At 35.8% G+C, this 19085-nt stretch overlaps 2 protein-coding genes across 13 annotated transcripts in view; one reads left to right on the forward strand and one right to left on the reverse strand.

The window, feature by feature from the left end:
- The window catches only part of LOC143243997 (1-aminocyclopropane-1-carboxylate oxidase-like), a 41790-nt gene extending 27069 nt beyond the window's left edge, over positions 1-14721 (forward strand). For all 5 annotated transcript variants that reach the window (XM_076487918.1, XM_076487922.1, XM_076487917.1 and 2 more), the window contains one exon: positions 11983-14721. In XM_076487918.1, coding sequence (XP_076344033.1) covers positions 11983-12077 — 95 coding nt within the window. In that variant the 3' untranslated portion in view covers positions 12078-14721. The remainder of the gene's footprint in view (positions 1-11982) is intronic.
- The window catches only part of LOC143243996 (uncharacterized), a 159506-nt gene that overhangs the window by 116930 nt on the left and 23491 nt on the right, over positions 1-19085 (reverse strand). For 4 of the 8 annotated variants that reach the window (XR_013024846.1, XR_013024842.1, XR_013024845.1 and 1 more), the window contains one exon: positions 17223-17349. The exons of 2 other annotated variants lie outside the window; for them this stretch is intronic. Coding sequence is in view for 1 of the 6 variants with exons in the window: in XM_076487913.1 (XP_076344028.1) it covers positions 17325-17349 (25 nt within the window). In the remaining 5 variants the exon portion in view is untranslated. Of the gene's footprint in view, positions 1-14811; positions 17350-19085 lie in introns of those variants that run through there. 2 more of the 8 variants (XR_013024840.1, XM_076487913.1) reach the window with 1 other exon arrangement.

Here is a 19085-nt window from a genome sequence, read left to right on the forward strand (position 1 = left end):
TGAACACCCCAGTTGGAGAGAGAACTCTTCTGATTTCTCTCTCTCTAAACTGAACCTTTGCCACGTTAGTTTGAGTTTGAAATTTAATAGTGCGGCTCACGACCCTTAAAATTAGGAAAGTTTAAGTCTTTATTGCAAAATACTATAGCATGTGTCACACTTGAACTTAAAGTTTTGGCGACAAAATTCATTTTCGATTGTTGCGTTTATCGTGGTTGAGGTACTCGACTCGTAATCCGAGAGTCGCTGGTTCGAATTCCCATCACACCAAACATTCTCGCTCTTTCAGCCGTTGGGGCATTATAAAGTGAGGGTCAATCCCATTATTCATTGGTAAAAAAGCAGCCCAAGAGTTGGCAATGGGTGGTGATGACTTGTTGCCTTCCCTCTAGTCCTACACTGCTAAATTAGGGATGACTAGCACAGATAACGTTCGTGTAGCTTTGCGCGAAATTAAAAAAAAACAAACATTCCCAACAGAAATATGAAGTAACTTTTAAAAATTCATTCTCACTTTCGTCAGGAGATGGTTCACTGGCTAGAAATAATATTTTCTATTAAAAATCTTAACAGAGAAATAATTTTCATCTACTAAGCTTTTATTTGTTGTACGGCTTCTGTCAAATATCTAACCCCAGAATTACCAGCAAGGTAATTACAAAATCGCGTATGGGTTTTCTTACCTTTAATAGTTCGAGGTTTTCTAATGGCATAAAAATTACACAAAGCTTGTAAACAGAAATGCCATTGTTATTCCCCCTGATTTACCATCGAAGTCCAAAATATGTCGTAGGTAGAAAATTAATGTTTTCACTCATCTTTAGGTCAATTATTTACAGTGGGTGTTGTAACACGAAATAGCAAAATGACTTCGCATGAAACGATATGCATACCTCACCATTAGTGATCTATATGAAGATAAGATGATTATTTAACAACTGGAAAGTATTTCGACGCTGAACAGAACTATATATGCGAGCTTACCTGAAATCTACGTAAGCGAAAACTTTTCAAAAACAAATTTCATAAAATTTATTTTATCCTACAAGTATAGAAGGAAGTAACAAGGAAACTTGATGTTGATATCTGTATTGATAAACGTTGTTCATCTGTCTACGTGTGTGGATCTTACTACCTAAACCAATATTTACAGAACTTGCAAAATGGGGAGAAGGGGGGACTGCGATGAGTGAATTGAGAGTCAAATTGAAACTAACCTATAATATTTTTAATGTGCACATTTTTTGTGTTTGTTTGCTTGTGGTTCAACACAAAACTTCAAAGTAGAATATATGTTGTTTCTTTCCATCGCGAATATCGAAACCTGGTTTCTAGCGTCATAAGTCCACCGACTAACCGCTGTTCCGCCTCGTGGATATTTTGTCTGTTTTCAGGTCAGCGCAAAGCTACATAATCAACAGTCTCTGCTGTCCTCAAAACAAGCGTCGAAATGCAGTGTTTAGCGCCATTAATCCAACAACTTACTGTTGTGCTGCTTGGGGCTTCATGTGCACACCGTAAAGATTTCCTGAGCAAGTCAGTGTTTTGAAAATTGGAGGAGAGAGGGCTATGATTATGCTTGTATTTTCATTCTATGAAAAAACGAAAATATAAATATAAGCTTTATATTAACACGGATAAAGTAACGAAGAATCCGTATAAAATATAACAGTTTTTTTCATATTATTTATTTATTATTATTATCATTATAGGTTCCATTGTATTTCTCACTTTTTACAGTTTCTAACAGTCGTTATTAGATCTAAAAAAAGATATCTCAATAAAGAATAATTTCTTCCTCTGTTCTCGTCTTATTACGTTATTATTACGGCTGATGTGGCTTTCAACTAAAAACTGGGATTATGGTCTAAAAAAAAACAAATAAATTGTTTATAGCTAGCCCCATGATACATGAGCTAGTGTTCCGTTGAAATGGTACAGTGTACGAATACGTCAATACAGTGGATTCGTTCCACTGATAAGCTACACCAGTGTCAGTAAATGAAACCACTGCCATGTCAACTTACACAGTAGGCATACTCCAAAACGATAGGCGAAGTTGATTCTTCTTTTCTCAAAGTTTGTGAAAGGTCAAAGCTTTCAACTTGTGTTTATTCTCACTTTATATTGATTTCACTACCCGTATAACCTCACGTGGCCTTGTTCGTATGTCATCGCATGTGAAAAGATGAATGACATTGCGCATCAAACAATATTTAAAGAATGTTGATTAACGTAACGTTTAGAGACAACAAGTAAGCTAGTTACATTTCTGTTGTTTCTAAGTCAATCTATAACCTATTAAATTTTTTAAAAATTACATTAATGCCAGCCATTATAATTTGTATTTATCAAGCTTTCTTTTAAACTCACTCAAATTTACTGTTTTTCAAAATATTTGAAGTTAACCTATTCCACAGGGTAACCACCCTGTTAGAAAAATAACAGTGTCTTCAGCTAAGACAGCTTCTACCTTGTCTAAATCTGTATTTGTATCCCCTAGTTCTATAATTATCGATGTCAGGTACTGCTAAATAAGGGACGACTAGCACAGATAACCCTCATGTAGTTTTGCGCGAAATAGAAAACAAACCTCTACTCACATGACAACCCCTCCATTCCAAGTACCATTTTATTAGCCCTTTTCTGAACCCTTTTCAACAATTCAGTGTCTTTCATAAGGTAATGAGCTTAAGACTGAACACAATACTTCAAATGTAACCTGATCATTAATCTTTACAATGAAATTATAACTTTTTTACACTTGTATTCAATATTTCTATATATACAACCTAAAATCATATTTATCCTATCACATTGCTTAGAAAAGACTGATCAACCATTGCACTAAGACCCTTTTTTTTCATGACATTGTTATGGTTATTTCCATCTAAATTATACTTATAATTAAAGTATAAAAATCCACATTGTACATCTTGCATTTATCCTGATTAAAACCCATTTACCAATGGGTATTTGTACGACTCACTAAATGATCTAAATCCTTTTGTAAAGCAGCAACATCCTCTTCACAACCAGCAACACCAAATACTTTAACATCATAATAAATTCAAGTAATTTATTGGCCATTCCTTCACTTATTTTACTGTTGTAAGTCAGAAACAGCAGTGATCTTAACACTAACCCCTGAGGTACCCCACTTGTGATATTAATCCAGTTTGAGAAAACACCATTTATAACAACCCTCTGTGTTCATCCATCAAGCCACTGTACTGTAATTAGCTGTACTCTACTCACCAGAGGTATCGAAACCCAGTTTCTAGCGTTATAAGTCCACAGACATACCGCTGTGCCACAAGGGGAGTCTACAAAACTTGTTTGTTTTTTAAATTTCGCGCAAAGCTACACGAGGGCTATCTGCGCTAGTCGTCCCTAATTTGGAAAAATGGAAAGCAGCTAGTCATCACCACCCACCGCCAACTCTTGGGCCACTCTTTCACCAATGAATTGTGAGATTGACGGCTGAAAGGGCGAGCATGTTTGGTGCGACGGAGATTCGAACCCGCGACCCTCGGATTACGAGTCGAACGCCTTAACCCACCTGGCCATGCTGGGCCCCCACTGAACTAATCCCACAAGTCTAGCCAGCTGACCTTCACATTCTTATATATTATTTTAAGCCTAGATTTAACCCTAGTGATCTATTCAAAATTTCACATAGTTATTTTTTGGCCATTATCTTTAAATGATTTTATGAACCCCTTGAACTTATCAATGAGTTCCTCTGACTCACTCTTCCCTGTATAGTTAATGCTTACTTGTACAACCATGGCTCCAAGTGTTGTGAGTAAACTTTTGAGAACCTTTCAAAGCGTCATCATCTTCGAAATATTCTATCTAATTATTTATATGTTTAATTTCGATATTTTAGTAGCTTTTCTACTGATCTTTAGTCACCGACGTTTAAAACAATACATGAAATACATAATTTTGTTAGAAAAGTTGAAATATATAGTGGAGCGCCGTTAAGCCGCGGTATTTGGGGGGGATCAACCTGCTTAACTGCAGCTTAAGTGGTTCGCGGCTTAAACCTTTGTGACTGAAAAGCCAAAGTCGCCAACAGCTCCGCCGAGGAGCCTCATCCAGGTCATTGCGTGATCATTATAATGGGATTATCGAATTAAAAATAATACTTTAATTATTGATCACTTTTTTCACGGATTAACTTTAATGTATGGAGAGGTGTAATTCGGTAACAATGGCGGCCTCCATGAAGCTGACATAGAGAGCGGATAAGGTAAATTAACAGTCGATTTCTATTGTGATATATTTTATTTATTTCCCAAATTAAAGCAAATCCTTTTTAAATATCCCCGTAAGTTATAAAGCCAGGATTAAATTCGTAAACCGCGTTTTTACACGATCTTAAATTAGCAGTGAGCCGCGATAATCATCGCTCACAAGATTTGTTGCAGCGGCTTAAGCGATTTCGCGGTTTACTGGTCCGCGGCTTAATAGCGCTCCACTGTATATATATATATATATATATATATAAGATATATATCTCAGTAAACACGTTATAAAAGTTAATATTTGGCATGATTTATATTTATCCATTTAGATGTGTCTAAATAATCCCATATATCAACTTTGCTGCTTTATAACTATGGAATGTATGTCTTTTACCCGCTTTATTTATACGTCTCCATAAAATCTAAACACAAACTAAACTGTTGCTTGTGATACACCATTTCAATACTATTGTACCTATTAAATATTGATATAACAGCTGCTCGTATCAACCAAATACGATGGCTTCTATTTAATTATTAAATCATACCAAAACTTTTACAATCTCTCAGATAAATAAGTCTTATTTGCACTGTTATTCTCGTCACAGCAATACAAGAACTCTGACCTTTGGATTGACCAATTACGAGAGTGCTCTTGTGCGATATGATCTACAATTGATACATATCGTATCATTTGGAAGGAAATCAAATCATGAGGAAAGCGACGAAATTAAATGTTTTACTGCCCTCTAACTTGAGAAACTGTTACTAGAGATAAGTCAATCACCTATTGAAGGCAGTTACAATCGACAATTTAGGGATTAAATTAACTTAGAGCATCAATTCTGTGACCCTAGCTGGCGAGCAACCTAGTAGTAACACAGTCTAGAGATGATTGAAAAGTTCGAACTGAAAATAAATGTGTTTGTTAATAATGGAAAAAAGTCCCATTACTTGATATGCAAGAAATCGGTGAGTGAACGATTTATATCTAATTATCCTGTAATAGTAACGACTGTGTCAGCTTACATTCACAATAAACTATATTATTAGTTACTGGTCCGGAAGAGAATTTTGTAAGAAGTGCGTATAACAATTTCAATTATTCATTCTCTCTTGTTAGCCATTGCTGTGTGTTGACGACGTCCTTTGTCGAAATAAGAGAAACAAATCCTTATGGAGAATTGTGTCTTTTCGTATAGCAAAGCTACATCGGGCTATATGCTGAGCCCACCGAGGGGAGTCGAACCCCTAAATTTAGCGTTGTAACTCAGTAGACTTACTGCTGAATCAGCAGGGGACCGTTAGTTGGAATAAAACATAATAATGTACAATAAATTATCAATATTTAATTGAAACTCAGTATATTTTATGGCCTTTGAAGTGAACGATTTTTTCCAATATTTAATTCAACAAACCAATGTTTACACGTGCAGGTACAAGAAAAGTAATGATGCACTTCGAAGAGTTGCATCAAAGGTTTATAGCGCTTTGTTTGAACATACATATTTGTTTTTATACATTAAAAACCACGAGATTCATAAAAATCTGGTACGTTGTAAAATAGTATTTTTCGCACCGTATAACACTTTTTTTGTGCAATCGAATAAACTTTAAAATAGTGTTTATCATTATTATTAACAAAGTTTCGATACTGTTTTTGACGTGAAAAAAATCTGATCAATTTAGTCAGTGAATATAAGACAAGCTATAAGACGTAATGTCTGTCCTTTGTCTGCATTAATTCCTGTTCTCGCTTCATCTGAAGAGGTAATTTCCCATCTTTCATTAACAAATCGGGTCAAACGATTGTAGATGTAGAACAAGTGTCAGCCAACATAATAAAAAATTTTCAGCAATAAGCGCATGAACTTGTGGAGAACTACCTTCAAATAATGAATTTTTTAAGTAATTTGGAACAAATGGAGTATTCGCAGCTGAACTTCGCCCCATACTTTTAGCTAATTTCAATCGTTTTGATGTTTGGTTAGCTCTTTGTAGTTCCTTTTATTTATTTTGGTTGTGACATACGTCCTTAGGGCATTGTATCCTTGTTATAAATAGCTGTTCATTCATGGAAATCTTCACTATAGCTGCCAGTTTCCTCTTTTTAGCATCATCTACAAATACTCTTTCCATATATATTTGATTCTAATGATCATGTAACATATCCTTTCAAGAAACACCTGCTTTTCTGTGTTACTAATTGCTCATTTTTTAATTCTTTCAATTCTTCTACACTATCACTATTAGAAGTTCGTGTTTAAGTACTTCAGGAATTGAGGTGATGCATTTAGTGGTAGAAGTAGTTTCGGGTTAGCCCTAGAATTTACCAATTCGTTTTTTCCTATGGTTTATATAGGTTGATGGACACATAATAAAGGCAAACATGTTCAAGGACATGATTCGAACTTGGAGTCCTCAGATTACAAGTCAAGTGCCCTAACCACTGAGAAATACACGGTTTAAGGAAATATCACTTAATAACAACCTCATGACTGAAGAAACAAGCATGTTAGGGGATGGGAATCGAATTCATAATCCTCCGGTTATGAGCTTAGATTCCTAGCGATCAAGCAATGCCATACTTCAACCAAATAAGTAAATTAACACATTAAAAATATAACTCATAACAACGACAAAATATAGCTCACAATACAAAGAATAAGTATTACAGCGTCATTTTCGTTTAAATGTCCGAGCGCCAGATATTTACGGTCACCTTAATTCGAGAAAAATAATTAAGATACGAATATTTTATATCAAATGCAAACACTCTTTGTAACTGACATAAAAAACGTTCAATTCATCCACTCCTAAATTATTGATTGCGCATAATACAATTACCATAACTATCGTACGTTTATAAAATCTATGTAACTAAAGCCTTCAATGCAGTAGAATAAATAAAAATAACTTATCTACTCTTTCCTTCCAAACTGACGTGTGCTGTAACCCCAGCCTCCCATTCGTGCTAGTATTTTAATAGATATTTCTCAAATGTTTGTGAAATAAAACAAAAATATTTATTAAGAATAACACTGGTTTACAAAGAAATTGAAGCAAGCACAAAAAACAGCTGTTTTAACCTAATTTGGGGGTGCTGAATTCAGATTTGAAATCCGTTTTTACTCATCACCTCTAGTTTTTTAGATATGCATACTGTACATTTTGTACACATACTGTACATAAAGGCGTATATGCATTCAGGGTTAATTTCTAATATTGTGTGACTTATGTCTTCTTTTTTAGTTATTATGCAATAAATGTAAGTGATAGCATTACATTATATATATATATATAGCTATATATCAAGACGGATTTTGGCAGTTAAGCGTAGCCAACACGTCTCAATCAACAGCCAGTAGTGCACTGGCAGTCAGCGCAGGAGGTTGGTGTCCCTCGACAATTGTGTTACACAATCTTTTGGGTATATATTTGTATTACAATTTCCAACGACGCACATAATTATTATTGCCTTACATATGATTTAATTTTACAAAGTACTGTTGCTTTCTCTGTCTCTGGGATAGTCGAGCTGTATCCCAGCATTACAAGCAGAAAGACTGGGGGGTCTAGAAGCACTTTCGTTCCTGGCGAACACAGCGTCAAAGAGAATCCTCTGGTTGACATGAAGAAGGTGCTTCTTCCTCCTCTTCACATCAAGCCTGGTTTGATGAAGAATTTCGTGAAGGCCATGGACAAAAATGGTGCTGCCTTCCAACACTTGTCTACTGTGTTCCCAGGTCTCAGTGCTGCTAAGCTCAAAGAGGGCATCTTTGTCGGACCTCAAATCCGAGAAGTGCTGAAGGATACTGATTTTGAGGAGCTTCTTACCTTAAAGGAACTGAGAGCATGGGAAGCATTTAAGTCAGTCTGTAGTGGCTTCCTTGGTAACACACGCGTACCAAATTACCAAGCCTGTATTGAGAAGTTGCTAAAGACTTATGAGGATATGGGATGCCGAATGTCACTCAAAATTCATTTTCTCCATTCCCACCTCAACTTCTTCCCTCCAAACCTTGGAGCAGTGAGTGATGAGCACGGAGAAAGATTCCACCAAGACATTACGAAGATGGAGAGCAACTACCAAGGCAAGTGGAACCCCAGCATGATGGGAGACTTCTGCTGGATGCTCTTGCGTGACATCCCGGAGGCAAAATACACCAGATCATCTAAGAAAACACACTTCTAACTGTCTGCGGTACTATGAATTGTGTACATTGTGTCATCCAAGTATATTTATTCCGTCAATGTTCTTTATCTATCCTGTTTTATCTGTAATAAGCTGCTGCAACTGTTGAAATAAGCACGTATATACTCTGTATATACTAAAATGAGACTATTTAAAAGCCAGAAAACTAGAGGTGATAGAGCAAAACTGTTTATAAATTTGAATTCAGCACACCCAAATTAGTAAAAAACACCTATTCACATTCTAGCCCAAGAGTTGGCGGTGGGTGGTGATGACTAGCTGCCTTCCCTCTAGTCTTACACTGCTAAATTAGGGACGGCTAGCACAGATAGCCCTCGAGTAGCTTTGTGCGAAATTACAAAACAAAGCCTCAGACAAAAAATATTTTTTTGTAAACCAGTGTAATTAAAGGGGATATATTATTTACTTTGTGGTTTTGACAAGTGTTAACGGACAAAAGAAGCTTTCTCATTTTAAGTGTGTGTGTGTGTTTTGAATAATTGTATTCGTCATATCGGTATTAGGCTTAATATTGGTTTAAAAAATATTCGTTATTCTTACTTTTAGAGGTTTTCAAAAATTGTATGTTATATCATTTCAACACTATTGTATCCGTAATATTCTGTATTTAATGACATACGTAGTGCAGTTGAAATGCTTTACACTTTTCCTTTTATTGGAAAATCCTAAAAATACCAAATGAAAATATAATACAATTAAAACATAAGAAACCTGTATAATAACGACTTATCACAAACATAATTAATTATAATTACACTTTGTCAGCTTGAATATTCACACCTTAACAACAGTAATAATATTTTGGTTTGAACTATATTGTTTGGAGGAATCGAGGTCACATGGTTATCCAAATAATTTCTTATCAATGTTTTCATGTTCTAATGAAAGTCTCTAATACGCTGAAGAAATACACTATAATAGAAGATGAAATAAATGGTGACTTTAATGTTGTATTTTGATACTTACGATAGATTTAGGTACATTTGACTAGCATTTTAGGTGTTTAGTTAGATATATCTGTCACAACTGACCCAAATGTAAAGTGTGTACTCAACTGGATCGTTGCGTTGTATCAATTTGTACAAGTTTGATTATATTTTTGTGTTTGCATATGTGAAAGTAAAAACTCTATTTTTTATTGTGCGTTAACATAGAACTAGCATTGGATGATTTGTGTTTTCAAAAGATATCCGATATACATAAGAAATCAAAGGATTTTCTCATGTTGCCAAAAGAATTAAAACAGAATTTCAACCGAAATTACCCCGTTATAGACGGTTATGTTAAATGGAGAAAATGAACAGTAAGTTCACTAAATAATGACAAGATTAGTCTACATTTGTGATGGGAAATAGTTTCATAGGCTTGATTATTAGAAGAAATTAAGATGCGAAGTACGAGTTAAACCATAATTCAAAAAAATATATAGGTGTAAAAAGAGGTAAAATTCTTCCGGTACTTGATATTAGTTCGTTTTAGAGTTTAAGGTAGAATACATTATAATGCCCCTACGGTTGTAAAGGTGTCAGGGTTCAATCTCGCGACCCGCAGATCGCAAGACGAGCGTCCTAGCCATGCTGTTACAGTTTGAAAATTGGAATTTGATTGCACGAGTCGGCTTAAGGCCATTTGTGCTGATAAATTTTCATATTTATAAAACAAATGACTCAAGACTAAAAGAACATTAGCAACCTCCTTCCTCTCCCAAGGAATCAGCGATAAGTCTGAAAGCATATATCGCTAAAAATCGAATTTTGATACCTTAGGTGAGCACAACTCCAAACAGCCTATTGTGTAGCTCTGTGCTCAACAATAAACAAACTAACACAATATCAGCGTAAGGTATTTAATTTAACGATACTGAAAGATACGATGCAAAAGTAAAATTGTTTTGAAATTGAGGTCAAAGCTACACAATGAGTCTTTTGTGCTATGCCTACCACGGATATCGAAATCCTTTTTCTAGCTGTGTAAATTCGCAGACATCCTGCTATGCCACTGTGATGGGAAGTGCAAAAGAAACAAACAACAACAGACATTACTTTATAGTCTCGAAGTTTTTAGTCTTAAACATAACAGAAATTCAGCAGGTAATTTTAGCTTCACATAAACACAAAGGTACGACATGCACTTGTTGCACACTACAACCTCTACACGTTTATTACGGTCCTTTGGAATAATTATCTTCCCATTTTTATACAACTAAATTGGTGGTTTCCACACAACTGAAGTACCATCAATCACAATCTTCTCCAACAGTTAACTCTTCCTCTTCATTTTTGTTTTATTTTTCTAAGCGTGAAACAATTACATTTTCTCTATTTACCCCATTACAAAATAAAACATCAAAAGATTTACTAAAAGATTATACGCAGTTACAACGCTATAATTCGGGGTTCAGTTCAGTACGGTAAACAAACTACAGGTGGGACTAAAACAACAAGAACTGCCTGATATATAATATGTATCATGTGAGATAGGAAGTACTGATTTATTTTATATTACTACCATTACGAAACTAAGTTGTGCACGAGGTTCTCACACAGTAGAAGGTTCATCTTAAAGTCCCCAGTATGACGAATCAGTTTCATGTAAATAGTTAAAAATGTAGCTTGTTGGCTTTTAACCCTTTTTATTTCAGCACCTGTTTACCACTTCATACCATTTTCTTCTTAATTATTTGTTATTATATCATGATGTTAATGTCTGTGCATACAATAATATATACAAGAGATTTGTTGTTTAGTAAATCTATATTATATAAACCAAACCATTTGTACGTCACTAACTTTATTTGTAAAAACAGATCGCCTGTACGACACTAACTTTGTAGGTAAACATAGATAATCTGTACGTCACTTTATATCTCCTCTGAGATTTCTCTAACAGCTATGAAATGTTGGAATATGAACACAAAACTTTTGACACTAAAAACTAACTAATCTCCACAAAATTGGAGTGCCCCTCCAGTGGTTTACCAGCAAATTCGAAGACTTAAAACGCTAAAAACAGAGATTCGATTCCCGTACTTATGTCCTCATAGCAGAACTAACCAATTGTGTAGCTTTGTGCTTAATAACAAAACAGTTTTGATATAGAGATTTTCCAATAGAAAAACGTAAATAGTTTCAGATACTTTCTTGTTTTTGATTTTAAAATATTGTTTCGATCTGAATCCATAGGCTATTTCTTGCATTTCTCAAAAATAACAATTTCCTTTTATTAATACTATTCGAACAGAAGTCTGGTGTGATTAATATCTTGATACCTAGAACAATATTATCAGATTTTTGGCTTTTAAAATCCCCATTTCTTGCTAATATTACAATTCCACTTAAATACAGATAATGTCCAGTAATCTAAGTAAAACTCATTTTCAGATCTTTAAGTATATTTATTTCCATTCTTATAGTCAGTTTTCAGCTTAATTCAGAGTTAATCCATAACCTTCCTTATGTGTTTTTGAAAATATAGAAAACTGTAGTAAATAAGTGTAATTTCTGTACACATTAGCTTTCATCCAGATGTCGACTATGAAGTCAAAGATGCTATTGCAGAGACAAATGAAACCTCTTGTTTTCCACCTGAAGAACACGCACCGGGATTGAGACAGACGTGTGGAATGTATTTCAGCGATTCTGACTTCATCTAACCCAGAAGTTCTTAACCTGAGTTCAATCGAACCCCAGGGATTCGGCAAAGGTCAAGACACACTTTTCAAAAAAAGGTACCGTTATGGAAACGACGAACAGAGAATGATAACTTCGCAAACTTCCCCTGCTGGACGACTGTGTAAGTAAGATCGAAGATGTGTCTGAAATCGGAGACATTTCTGTACCAGGGGAACTATGCAAGGAATTGACATGCACTTAGATGAACTCGCAAAGTCTCCCGATGGATACTTCCCCACCAGAGTCACAGTGAGACAGCCGTTCACGTTTAGTGTTGCGACAGCAGACGTCATAGTTGAATACCTCGAAGAAATCATTGAACTTCAGCAGAGCCAGGTTCAACAGCAACTTTTCAGAACAACGTTCTCAATGTCACCAAATTGTAGCGTACCCTCTTATTGCTAAGAAAGCTCTTGAGATACTCCTACCAAACAATGCCATACTTTAAGTCGTGTTACAGATGTCCTTAACATTTGAAACTTTTACTATCTCCGAGCTGAAAACTAAGTCAGGAGAATGGATCCAGGCCACTGTTATTTTTGTTGCAGACTTGCTGTTCATCTGGAGTAATGGACTATATCCAGCAACAGTGAGCAGATAAAACACAAGTAAAAAAATGTGCAATCTGTGACTGAGGGATGTTTCAATGTTTTTTCCTTGTGCAACTTTATGTGTTTTGGAAATTTTCATCCATATTTTATTACTTTTGTGATATAAGAATTTGTTTTTACAATACACGTTTTCAGCTAATATGCTATCAACGGATTATAGTCAAAATTTTATACTCCGTTTTCAATAAAACCAATATGTCAACAACCTGACCAATATGAATTGAAAGAGCGCGTTCTTTGTTCAAATTAATTACTGTTAAACATATGGGTTCTAATGGGTTTGTTCGGTTTTGAATTTCGCGCAAAGCTACCCGAGGACTATCTGTGCTAGTCATCCCTAATTTAGCAGTATAAAACAAGAGACAAGGCAGCTAGTCATCACCACCCGCCGCCAATTCTTGGGCTATTCTTTTACCAATGAATAGTGGGATTGACCGTCACGTTAACACCCCCACGGCTCACTAGGGAACATGTTTGGTGTGACAGCGATTCAAAACCACTATCCCCAGATTACAAATCGAGCGCATTAACCACCTGGACATACCGGGTCTGTTCTAATGCGATTTTTGATTAGTTTTAGCTTCCTAAAGCTACTTTTACAATCTGCTCTGCTAACTGGAATAGTTATTGCTATCATTATAATATTGCAAAGTTCAGCAAAAGCCGTAATTAGAGGTTTTAAACCTCCTCGACTGCTCCAAACATGACACCTGAATACTCATTCATTATCTTAGTTGGCCTCATTTACATTTTTGTGTTTGAGGTTTGGTCTGTAATGAGCTGTTGGAGGTTTAATAGTGAATATCGATTATTTCTTCTGATTTGGGGACAGTTGCCGAAAGGGAGTGAAATTCGGATATTTTCCATATTAAACCGTTCATTTAGTTTTCCAATAAAACTATCAATGGCTGAAATTAAGGTGGCTCATTTTATATCGTATGGCATCATTCTTTCAAAGTTTGGTCAGAACTACAAACTAGAGCCCTGTAACTGACGCCGACTGCAATATTCTAAGTAGTATGTGCGTGTGCTTTCTTATAGCAAAGTCCCTTCGGGCTATCTTTTGTGCCCACGGAGGGAAACTGAATTCCTTATTCTACAATTGTAAATTCAAAGAATTACTGTTGTCTCACTGGGGGATTTCTGGTAGCGATGTCACCAGAGCATTGAAAATGATGAGCTACTTTGTCGTCACATCTCAAGGCTTGCAATACTGCTAGATTTCCAACAAAACCTGCTGCTTTTAAATAACCTAACCTGGAACTCTTCAGCATATCCAACACTTCTCTTACTTCATATAAGCATACAGTACACGAATGTCAAGTTGCACCAAACACTGAGGTACGATTTGTCTTATTTTCTGCTCCACCACAAAATACTCGCCACTCACAACGGCGATGCTATCATGCTCTTCACCAACAAGATCTTTGACATCAACTCCTTGTCTTTTAACCTCTTAGCATATAGGGCAAACGAATCTGTATCGAATTCATCATTGACTTCTATCTGAACTTCCGAATTATTAAAATGCCGAAGTACCAAATTCGGGTAAAGCATACGTTGGTTGTGCACGCCTGCAAATTATAGTAGTCTTGAAGTTCCTCCACTATCTTCCTCAAGCCCACATTTTCTAGGTACGTTGTGGTGCACACACTTAGATGACGGTGATATTGTTTGATGAAGTGAAGCAGTAATTTGGATGAAAATATTTCACCTTGTACTTAGCTGTCATTTTAAGATACATTTAACCAACTCTTTATGTAACATATATGCATCTTACCCCTGATGACTGTTCTCCTTTCTGCTGTACCAAAACTTACATTCTATTCTATTGTACTTTACAGTTTCATTGACTGTTTGTTCCAAATGATGAGGCCGAAAGACCACGTGAAAGAAGTTCCTTCGTCTATTTTGTTGTTCCTGACAAGAATGTCACAGTGGAGTCACTCAGTGGCACGATTCCATTAAGTTCTACAAAATATATTACTGAAAGATGCCTCACTATATTCAAATAATTAACTCGTGCTTCCAACTTTGATTTATTCTGTAACGACTAGATGTTCTGTCTTGTAAAAAAAAAAAAAAGGCAAAATATAATCAAATATTTACTTGACAATTTTTTTTCCTTTTGTACTTCCAGTGTTTACGTACCTAAATATACACGATTATTTAGGCAAGTTTGTTTGTCTAGGATTAAGTAAAAAGCTATACAATGGAATATCAGTGCTCTGCCCACTACAGGTATCGAAACCTGATTTCTAGTGGTGCATCCGTTGATATACTGCTGTGCCCTTGATTTTGGCATTGTCTGAAAAGACTCCTAAAGTTTTGCTCATAAAAAATGCAAACAGAGTACGACTACACAATGGGAATAGTTAAATTACCTGATGAGCTCACATACAGGATAAATTCACCACCCATCAGAATTAACCTCTGTAAATAACGTTCACCACGTATATTACCATGAATTTACTCTCAACTTGGAAAACGGGAACTCCACATTCATAGCTTAATAATGTTTTTGAGCATTTAAGATGGCCTTATAGTGTTTTACGATGTTTAATGACCATCACAGAGTTTCCATCAACAGTAGTGTATTCCTAAGTCTTACTGCAAACAATAAATAAGAGCTTTAACCAAAGAAAGATAAAATATTTATCTTCTCGCCTTTGTTCTTTTTATTCCAATATTTGCCTGAAACGTCAAACCAAAGGTTCATTTCCCACATATGGTTTAAGAAAAGCATCCCCACTTTTCAAAAACCTAAACTCGATTTAAAATGTAATGATAAACAACGTACAATAGGGTGGAGGAAATTAGTATTATCTGTTTCTTTAACACCAATGTGCATCATATTAATGGTCTGATCTAAACTGTCTGAAACCTTCAATGACACATTACGTACATAAAAAGGTATAGGTTTAAAAACCATTATAAAATTTATTTCAATTCAGCATTTATAATGCATGGTTGACATTGCGTATTGTCGAACTTTTTCACATAACCATCTTGCAGATACGCAGTTTTGCAATAATCACCCACACCACTTCTGCAGTTCCTCCATCACCTTTTTTATTCCTCATCAGTTATCTCTTTCTTTCACACCAGTGGATTGCGATTAGAGATGAAACTCCACTCATTAACTTGTTTAACCCTTCCGTTATAGATACTACTCTCGCTAATACAGTAAACTATAACCAACCCATCACATGTAGCAAGTACCCTACTTTCATTTATTTTGGGGGACGCTTTTCATAGTTGGACATATTGTCTAATTAGCTGTATTAACATAGCATCACAAATAACAGAGATGTTGCTGTCTTTAGCGACGCTTTCTTTTAAATATCAGTACGAAAGTTCTGCAATCTTTATAAATATGTAGTTAAACACTGACAAAACGATATAACTAGAAAATAAATTTTGGACGTCGTGGTTGGTTAGATTACGATACTTAATCCAATAATAATATAGAACTTATAAATACATTGTCTTATTGAACTAATTGCTAAAACTTCTTTTCACACTTGGACTAACTAATTCTTTTATTGGTAGTTTTAGATTTCATTTTACAATTTTATGTGAGACTTACGAAACTACTTCTAATATACAACAATGAAACAAAATCAGTTATGGATTTTCAATGCTTGTATTTTGTGTGGGTCCAGAACTTTACAGCTAAAACAAAAATGGGTCCAGTCACTACTGGTGACTAAGCAACAAGCTTTAGGACTTAACAGTAATTATTTTGTAATTAAGCATAAAGGTACACAATAGGCTACCTGTATTCTGCCCACCGTGAGAATTGAAATCCACTTTCTATTCTGGTATGTCCACAGACATACTGCTGTGCCACTAAGGAGCCTTTTAATAGTAAGATTCGGAGATTATTGCTATAGTGGCCACAACCCAGACAACCCATTGTGCAGATTTAAAAAACAAAACAGAACTGATACGCAATGATTCCAAAGTTTCTAATATCAAATTGTGTACACGAACACTACATGTACTTGTTCAAGAGTAGAAACTGTAGCTTTCATCTAATAATAAATAAAGGTTATATATAATATGATACAATATGATTAGTTGGTTGATTTAGTGTTTTATGGCACATAGCAGCTAGGCTATCTGCGCCAAAGTCCGGTAAAAAGGTAAAGCTAAAGTAAATGTAGTAAAATTCATAAAAGGAAATGAAGGTGTAACAAAACAGCATTTAAAAACAAATAGCATAAAACAAAAGTTAACATTCAGTCTATAATGTTGAGAGAAACTACAGTAACAGAATTTGTAAAGGACTTTCTGTAGGATAATGGTAATTATCGTAATCCGCCAGGAAGACTAACAGGTAAGTACGAGAACCTGAGGTTGGCCTTTCCAGTCCTGGTTCTGGGTTTTGTGTCATTACGGCTATTATCAAAAAGTAAAGTAATAAAAGTTTAAAAAGACATGCAGCAAAACTGTAATAATAACTCACCAGGATGACTAACGGGTAGTTCAAACAGCATCGTTATTCACCTGAAATTGGCCTTTCCAGTCCTGGTGTCGAGTTATTCAATGTTCTGGCCGTTTTCTAATTTCAAATCGAACTAGAGATTGTGATTCTTAAAAGTGAACCACAATAAAAAACGTTTAATGAATAAATATAAAACACCTAACTGACATTAAAAAGATTAATGGCCTGAAAAAACGAAAAACTTTATCAAGGTGGACAGTGTCACCAATAATACTGTCTAATGTTATGGACAAACCTTGAGACGGAACATGTTTAAAATGGTGCCGTCGTTGAGAATCGTAACAATGGTAAGAAAGTAAAATGTGGCTTAGAGTAATCTGAGTGCTACATAGACTACACACTGGTGCATCAGTTTCAGATAAAAGAAAATGATGAGTTAAAAAACTGTGACCAATGCATAGTTTAGTTAGAACAACTTCCTCCTTTTGGTCCTTATGGAAGCAAGATTACCAAAGTCCAATATACGGTTTTATTTGGAAAAGCTTGTTTTTGCGTTGCTCACTCCAAGTTGACTGCCAGCTGGCACAGAGCCAAACCTTGAATACAGGATCACAGTTCATGTATGAAACAGGTACAGTAGTGAGTGTCAGAGCAGATAGATTTAGCTGCTGTGTCTGCAAGCTCATTCCCACAAATACCAACACGGCCTGCAATTCAGAAAAACTGGATAGAAGTTAATGTCAATGAGAAATGGGCGAGTCGGGTTTGAATATCAGTGAGAACAGGGTGTGAACCAACGTGAAGAGATTCCAGAGCCAGTAGAGAACTAAGCAAGTCAGTATAAATAATGCAGTCAGGTACTGCTTAGTTACAATATGATCCAGGGCAAAAGAAATGGCGTACAATTCAGCAGTGAACACAGTCGCCTTATTTGGAACCATCCACATAAATGGGAATGGAAAGATTGTTCGAAAGATGTTCAGTAAATAAAAGACGGTACTTCCAATCGGGAGTATCTGCTCTTCTCAGATGACTTAAAGAAAGGTCACATTTGGGGACTGTAATAAGCCATGGTGGGATGGGCTGACCAGAGGATTCTGCAATGTTATCCAAGGACAGACATAATTCATTGAACTGTGCCTGGATGCAAAGGTCAAAAGGAGCAATGGCAGATCTTCTGTTCTGAAAAAGTATGGCCCACCGAGGAAGGAAAACACAACCCCAGGTGGGATGCTTTGGTAATGAAGTTTCGAAGAATATAGTAAAAGATAGTTGCAGATAGTCTCATGAACCTTCTTTGCAAATTTGCTATGTATAAGTTCTGAATTGAGGTGGGGCAGAAAGCCCCAGTGCAGAGCTAAAGTCCTTGATGATGAATTGGGTCCAGCATCGTTAAGACCGAGGGTCTGGCAGAGCCATAGACTAGTGATCCATAGTCGAGTTTCGATTGAATAAGAGCACAATCTATCTTTAACATAAAACATTGATCCACTCCACAACTGGTGGTAGAGAGGACACAGAGGATGTTCAGTGCTCTTGTACATTTGACCCATAGCTGCTTAATGTTTGGTATAAAGGTAAGCTTACAGTCAAAGATAAGCCCCAAGAATTGTCTCAGAGACCACAGGCAGCACAACTTCACCAATACAGAGTTCATAATCAGGATGAATACCCCGTTGGTGGCAAAAGTGCATGCAAACAGTTTTAGAGTAAACCCCTGAATATATTTCATGTTCAACAACCGACATGAGATGTGAAAGTCATTGACACAGAGCCCATTTGCAACAGTGAGAGGGAGTTCTTCAGTGATGGCATTAATCTTTATACTGAAAAGTGACACTCAAAACACAGCCCTGAGGAACTCCAAGTTCCTGTAGAAAAGGA

The sequence above is a fragment of the Tachypleus tridentatus genome, chromosome 2, assembly GCF_004210375.1.
Source record: "Tachypleus tridentatus isolate NWPU-2018 chromosome 2, ASM421037v1, whole genome shotgun sequence".
Taxonomy (NCBI): domain Eukaryota; kingdom Metazoa; phylum Arthropoda; class Merostomata; order Xiphosura; family Limulidae; genus Tachypleus; species Tachypleus tridentatus.